The sequence below is a fragment of the Mangifera indica genome, chromosome 8, assembly GCF_011075055.1.
Source record: "Mangifera indica cultivar Alphonso chromosome 8, CATAS_Mindica_2.1, whole genome shotgun sequence".
Lineage (NCBI taxonomy): Eukaryota > Viridiplantae > Streptophyta > Magnoliopsida > Sapindales > Anacardiaceae > Mangifera > Mangifera indica.
In genome coordinates this window covers 5,147,350-5,154,750 of record NC_058144.1, presented here as the reverse complement: position 1 = coordinate 5,154,750, position 7,401 = coordinate 5,147,350, and the positions used below count along the sequence as shown (strand labels likewise).

At 33.2% G+C, this 7,401-nt stretch overlaps 2 protein-coding genes across 3 annotated transcripts; one reads left to right on the top strand and one right to left on the bottom strand.

The window, feature by feature from the left end:
* Window positions 1–1,375: 1,375 nt before the first annotated feature.
* LOC123222431 (cyclin-C1-1-like) lies at window positions 1,376–4,475 on the top strand. Of its 2 annotated transcripts, XR_006503629.1 has the most exons (5): window positions 1,376–1,641; window positions 1,721–1,827; window positions 2,419–2,458; window positions 3,300–3,622; window positions 3,708–4,475. XR_006503629.1 is itself a non-coding variant. In XM_044645194.1 (4 exons), exons 1-4 carry the CDS (start codon window positions 1,610–1,612, stop codon window positions 3,355–3,357), a joined length of 237 nt encoding a protein of 78 aa, XP_044501129.1. In that variant the 5' UTR covers window positions 1,376–1,609; the 3' UTR covers window positions 3,358–4,475. The 2 variants fall into 2 exon arrangements, 1 of the variants encoding a protein (XP_044501129.1); XM_044645194.1 differs by having other exon boundaries at window positions 3,300–4,475.
* A 64-nt stretch (window positions 4,476–4,539) lies between these two features.
* Window positions 4,540–7,030, bottom strand: LOC123222430 (ER lumen protein-retaining receptor erd-2.2-like). The gene is made up of 6 exons (XM_044645193.1): window positions 6,657–7,030; window positions 5,426–5,625; window positions 5,198–5,338; window positions 5,029–5,109; window positions 4,818–4,945; window positions 4,540–4,723 (listed from the first exon to the last, which is right to left on the bottom strand). Exons 1-6 carry the CDS (start codon window positions 6,883–6,885, stop codon window positions 4,684–4,686), a joined length of 819 nt encoding a protein of 272 aa, XP_044501128.1. The 5' UTR covers window positions 6,886–7,030; the 3' UTR covers window positions 4,540–4,683.
* Between the last annotated feature and the right edge of the window lie 371 nt (window positions 7,031–7,401).

Here is a 7,401-nt window from a genome sequence, read left to right as displayed (position 1 = left end):
TTGGATTGATCAAAATTTTCTTTCGCTTGTTCAAATTATTTGGGGTTTATAATTGTCTCCTCCTTGACAAAAACAAAAATTCCTGTTGAACAAGCCAAAGTTAAAAGATACAATGCCTTTGCATTTAGCAATTTTGAGTCCCCATTTTGTCACCCACCTAATGTTGATTGTAGTCAAGTGTAAGGTAAATATTGCTCATTCTTTCTATCAGAGAATTACCGCAAACTACTACTATTGGACTTGCATTCATATTGTAGCTTTGATACTCTAATTTATAATTCATATTTATTACAATTTTACATATGTTATTTAGATTTTTATAGCTCCTTCATGCATGAAACTTTCATATTAGAAATTTAGAACCATAAAAGATATATTATTGCGTTTTGGTTATGATATGGTGGTTAAACTAATTTGGACACTTTATATTGACTGTTCCTTTATTATTGATATTTTCGAAGTATATATTGATGTATAATTGTTAGTAAAATTGTGTCGAATGATTATTTATATATTAATGTAAATATATTATTTTTCCAATTTAGGGCATGGGCCAATGGAAAAGTCAAGATTGTAATCGGTTTAATCTACCGTATAAAAAAGGCCGAAAGACTTGTTCCCACCTAAGGATTGATGTAACTCTAAAATTCTATATATTGATATTCAGAAACTCAAAATCTCACCTATAGACTAATTTTTATTAAAATTTTTACTTAAATATAATGATAAAATCATTATTTTATTTTAACAGTTATATTAAAAAAATATAATTTATTTATTTTCCCCTCAAGTTTTAGAAAAATTAACAATTTCATTTTTGTTTAAAGTTTTTTAATTTTGAAAAGTTACATTTTCCCCTTAAAACTTAGGGTTTTTATTTTACCTCTCCGACCACTATCTTCATCTTTGACAACCTTTTCTTTCTACGCTAAACTATCATCATTTCTTTAGTCATAAGATCTTCGTCTGGATTAAGTGAATTCAAACAATTTGTTTAAACACATCATTGTTTAGACAACAAAGAGTTTTGTCTAAATAATGACGTGTCTAGATGAATCATTTAAATTTATTGAAACTAGACAAAGATCTTGTGATTAGAGAGTCAATGATAATTTAGAGTTGAAATGGGAGGTCATTAGAGACAAAGATCATAGTAAAAAAGGTAAAGAAAAAAAATCCTAAGTTTGGGACAAAGGAATACGACTTTTCAAAATTGAAAAACTTTAAATATAGATGAAGTTGTTAGTTTTTAAAACTTAAGAAAAAAATATAATAAATAATATATTTTTTAATAATTTTATTAAAATAATGGTTTTACCTATATATTTAAAATTTTTAATAAAAATTGACTCATAAATAAAATTTTGGGTTTTTGATAATTGATGGGTGAGAGCTAGATTTGCATCAAACCTTGGGTGGAAACAAAGTCTTTAGGCCTCTAAAAAAGTGGCCCAAATGTAATTGGCTTGGAGGTAGTGAGATGACTGGTTTTCGGGTTAGCGGTCGGGAAATCTTGGAATCAAGAAGAAACCATCGATTTTATTTTAATTAATTTACAGAAGCGGCAAGGAAATCTTAGACTCCCACTTCTGAGCATTCTTGCAATCAAATGGCAGCTAATTTCTGGACACCCTCTCACTAGTAAGTTTCTATTTATCATCTCTTCTAAGTTTTGATTTGTTTTTGTTTTTGATTTGCTTGTGATTTTGCTTGTGTGCAGTAAACTGCTCTGGGACCAGGAAAAGGTGGATGAGGTGCGCTCTCCTGACAGAGAGAAGGGAATCACTCTTGAAGAATTCAAGCTAATTAAGATGCAAATGGCAAATGGTATGTGTTCTCTCTCTCCCCTCTCTTTCTGTTGTCGTCTGTATTATGACTTCTGTTCCTGTTTGATGTCTTAGATGTAATTTTAATTCTAGACTCTACTTAATTTTTCCCTTTCTATAAATTTCTGCGCCTGTGAATATTTTTATGCCTGTTCAGGAAAGTATCTTCGTCTGGATTGAGGATTTATGCTTTTTTTCCTTCAACCTACCGAGCTTCTTATAATAAAATGGGGAAAAAAAAATTCAGTCTCCTAAATTCTCAGAGAATTGAATATCAAAATTTCATCTTCAATGTGTAATAATTCCAAGAAGCTTATGCGAAAAAAAAAACTTTGAAAGTTGAGGATGAGTGGTCAATAGGGTCAGAATTTCAAGTATTTGATAGAAATGAGGCTGTTATTTATGAAATCTAGTTAATAATAATTCACCACAGAATAACATTCAATACAATAAATAGCTGTTGTCTTTTTTATATTATAATTTTGTCACTGTTCATTTACAATAGGATTCTTGTAGTTCTATTTTCCTGCTTTTTGGATTTCTTCATCACTTAACACTTTCTTTTTTTGAATTTATGTCTTTCTTTTTCCAGATATATCAAAATTGGCTCAAAGTGTAAAAGTGAGGCAGAGGTTTGATCTCTTCTCCAGATGATTTATACAATTCTGTAAATCATTTGCACCTTGTTTGAGTATTGAAACTTAAAAGAGAGAAAGGAATCATTTGAACTTGTATATAATTTCCTTTGTTGTTGTTACACCCTCTCTAGAAACAAATCATATGAACATGCTGTTTATATGGTATATTGCATCAGATACAGAAAGTCATGGACAAACAGTTCAATTTCTATGTGATATGTTTGCAGATTATAAAGGACCAAAACAGGGTAGAATTTAGGCTTTAGTTTTTTTTTCTAAAGGTAATGTGCATAATTAATAATAATCATTATATACTCATAGCATCAATTAGACTCAATTGTCAAATTTAGGAAAACAATGTTTGATAGAAATGCACACCCAACTAACGCAATTAAATTTTTAAAAAATAAATTATTAATTACAAAAGTAAGAGCGAAATAAATTTCTGTTATTCAAACATACATATTTAACAGAAAAGAGAGAATTATTTATGTCTGTTATTGTGAGTTTTCTTTCAGCATTAACAATACGCTATTCTCTTTCCCTCTTCAGTTTATGTTTGCTTAGTCACATAGATGTTAAATCAAACATGCAATACTTATTTTGTTCAAGTAAATGATTTTATAGGTCATGCGATTCACATATGAACAATTCAAGAGTCAAATGATACTTTTTGTAACTTATATCAACTAATAGTGTTATATTAGTTGATCAAAAGATTTAAGATAGAATGTGCTTTTATGTATAATATGGATAGATAGATCTAATAATGTTTAATATATTTGCTTTGTCATTGTTAGGAATGTGAACTCTAATAAACTGGTCTATCTTTCAGGGTAGTGGCCACTGCAGTTACATATATGAGGCGTTTTTACATGAGGTATTCTACATAATCGTCTGATTGATGAGAGAAAGTGCGCATCAATCGTCTATTGAACGACTCGAAAGCTTCAAGAACTGCATATGCTAAATAAACGCATAAACCTACAACGTCACTCAAATTATTTTCCAGGGTTTCCTCTCTGTGTCGTGATTCTAAGATTTCACGAGAGGCGAAAAGAGGAAACGAAGGGAAAGGAAGCAAGAGAGCCAGAGAAACCTTCACGGGGCAAAACAGGAGAAGTGGAGGAGGCGGTAATTGACACGGAACAATCTTCGGTAACTGCTGAATTTATTTATTTATTTTAATCACTAAAATTTAGCGGGAATGCGCTTTTGATGATTATTAAACCAGCGCCTGCAGAGTCGTGGTTCTCCACGTGGCGTATTTGCATGAAGAGCAAAGAAAACGACACATGTTGTATGATAATGTCCTTAATAACAACACTGTGCCTTTCAACCTAACACGAATACTGACACGTGGTGTCAGATATTGGAGTTCTCTCGAATCTCCTCCGTCGATTTCGATTTACGTGTCCCCAGGTGAAGAGGCTTCGTAGTGGTTTGGATTTCGACAAGTCTATAAATCAGGTTAATTTAGGTCCGAGTATCCATGCATACGTTTTTGTGAGTCGAAGACGTGGCTGGAGTGAAAAGCGTTACAGCTCAGCACATCAAGCTGCCTTACAGCTTTCAGAAGATCGATTTGGACTTGTTGGTACGTTGCGAAACGTGTGTGGTAAGGTAAGGTTTAGCCTTACAGTGAAAGTAATACGTGGAGGTGAAGTATAGGTGGGATGACTTGTCAAAGGATATGAAGTAAAAAAGGTCGTTTTGTCAGTTCGAAGACTTGACACGGCGCATGGAAGACACGTTTCAATGAGTGATAAAGCGGTGATCTTGTCGTCTGTAGTGTCATCATGAATGGTTATATGCGAGGCTTTGGGTTTGCGTCCGGCCGTAGGTTTGAGAGGTAAGGTCAGCTTTTGTGGTGAAGTGACCTTGCCGTGAGAGACAAGTCCACGGTGTACACCACATAACAGGTGATGGTCCCTGGACGTAGTTTGAGTGATCAAATTGTGAAATCTTCTGTTAGTGTTATAAAAAGGTTGAGTATGTGATTTTTTTTGAAGCTGCTCTTCTTTATATACCTATTTCACTCCAATAGTATCATAAATTGGATATTTCTCCAAAGCTCAATAATAAAATCGTAATCAGATTAAGATAAGAAGACAAACAAAATTGTTATATCTGTTATATCTGATATTAGAAAAAGCTTCTTAAGGATTCAGAACAAACAGCTGCGCCGAATGTACATCCTTTTGTTAACTTGTTAAAAACTAAACAGGCATCTTCATGATAAGTTGGCCATCGTTTAGACTGCAATACGCCAAAAATAAAAAACAAATATGATAGTGACAGTTAATGGAGAGTTGAAGCCTTGAAGGTGAAAATAAAGAAGAGGGCCACCTACCTTTTGATGTAATAGTAACAGAAATCAGCCAAGACGAAGGTTTGAACGATTTCAGCAAGGAAAGCTGTTGGGAACCATAGGTATCCATATCCAATCAAATATAGATAACGCCCTCTTGTCTCAATAACCTGCAATTATAGACTACAAGATTTTGATTGGGAGAAGAAATTTGCATCCATCAACCCCCAAAAAAAAAAAAAATCTAACTGACCTGTAAAATCCAGTGAGCGCAAGACAAGAATCTTGCGACACCCAACGCAAATACATAATGGGATGTAAATGGTTCAATCATCTGAACCCATGTAACAAGAATATCATCATCAACCAAGAATTGAAACATAAATAACTATTGCTAAATCAATGCAGGACTGAGTTTACACCTTTGCGTTCTGCATCATTCGAAGCTGAGGAAGCACAGAGACTGATTCCAAGTAGACACAAAATGCCCAAAGAACTCCACTAACCCTTATAGCATACCTATAAGGGTGGATTATTAAGGCAAGGATCGCGCAAGGCACCACCTATCATGGAGTTTGAAGACAAGTATGTTTAAATGTTTTCTTCACCTCCCATTACTACTTATAGATGATATTGAACAATATACTTACTATATAGTATAAGGGGAAGTTGTCTAACTCCTTGATGTAGGTTGACTTCAACTTGAAGCGGATCATATAAATGACCCATGCTGTAGATACGAGGGTTGCAAAATCTAGCAATGTGTGAACATCACCCTCCATAACAGTGCTACAAATCAGTCTTACAGCTAGGAACAGTGCTGTGAGTTCTTGAGACCTTAGAGAGAGACCTGAAAATCATAATAGCTTTCAAATTATTTAAATGGTTGGGCAATTAAGATATATATATCGGGAAAAAACAGAACAGCAGCAAGTAGACACGTCAATTAGACCGGGTTGAATGGAGGCACGGTACGAAGCACGGAAAAAAATACGGCACGAGAAAGCCCAATCCGATACTGTAGCGTGTCGGGCTAGGCCCATGGACCTCGGGCTTTAATATTAAACCCGTGGGCTAGCCCGGCCCAAGCTAATATTGTTTAGATTTTTTTTTTTTTAAATTTTAGCTGGCGGAATTTCTGCCTTCTACCTTGTGTTTCTGCCTTCTATAAGGCTTCTACCATGTAGCAGAAGCCTTGGCTTTTATTTTTTTTTTAATTTTTTAATTAATTTATTTATTTTATATAAACCTATTTAATTTTTCTTCATTTTCACTTTCATTTACAAATCTCTAATCTCAATTATTTTATTATATTTTCAATCTCATTTTCTCTCATTAATTATCTTTCAGAAGATATCTAAATTCATAAATAATAATTCTTTGTGTTTATAATTTTATTTTAATTTTAATTTTATCATTACAAAATATTACAAATAGATCAAGTATCAAATGAATTCAATCCATTTGAATATTATTATAATATATATTTATTTATGTTTTATAATTTGAAAAATAATTTGTTTAAAAATTTTAAATAATTTTTTAAAAAATATTCAAAGCCCGGCCCGATCTGGCCCATTTATATATGGGTCGGGCCTACACATATTAATAGGTCGATCCGACCCGAAAACCTATCACTGTTTGAGTTTTAGGCCCGGCCCGTTAGCCCGATGGGTCAGGCCTGAGCCAGCCCGACCCAACCTATCGACACCTCTAGAAGCAAGTAAACTTGTCTAAGTGAACAAAAATTTTCATTTTCTTGAATTGAATTGATAATATTAATACATAAAAATAATACTAAATTATCTAACCGAAAATAACAACAAAATCTTACTAACAAAATTAATCGAAACATAATTAACGAAAATATGCATATTATACCAGAACAGGTCTTCTTGGTTGTGAGCTTATAGATCAAGACAATGATGCCGGCAGCATGGGTAGCCTCTGATGCAATGAAGAAAAATTCATGATTTTTAACCCAAAGCTTCATCGCCATTAAAGAACATACCACAAACGTTACTGCAAGAAAGCTCTTGACCTTCGTTGACTGCCGTTTCAGCCATTTTAGCACCACATTCACACCAGATCCTCCCTTCTTCGCCCCCATTTTTAATCTCTTTTTTCTTTTTCTTCAAGATAGATAACAAATCAACACAAGTATTTAAATTAAATATTTACGGCTTTGTCTGCGTTTGTGTTTGTTTTGCAAAAGATTGCAGAGAGAGATGAGACGACACGAAGACTACATGCAGTTGGCGAAGTGTCGTTAAATTGTTTCCATGTTAATAGCCAGTAATAGGGTGACACGTATTTTGATATTTAAGACAGAAGATTATGATCCGGAAGGTTATGGCTGCCTGTTTTGAAACGTTGATTTAGACCGTAATTTTGACATTTTGTTGACTTGTGATTTGGATTAATTACTAAAGATTTTCACACGACTGTAACATTTATGAATCAGGAATAATTTACTATAATTTTGATTTTTTACAAGACTGTAATATTTATGAATCAGGATTAATTACTAAAGATTTGATGTGTCAGCTGATCATTCCAAATAAGAATGATATTATTTTTCTAGCATTTCTTAACTCAGTTGTCTCGTTAAATGAGGCCTTCCCCT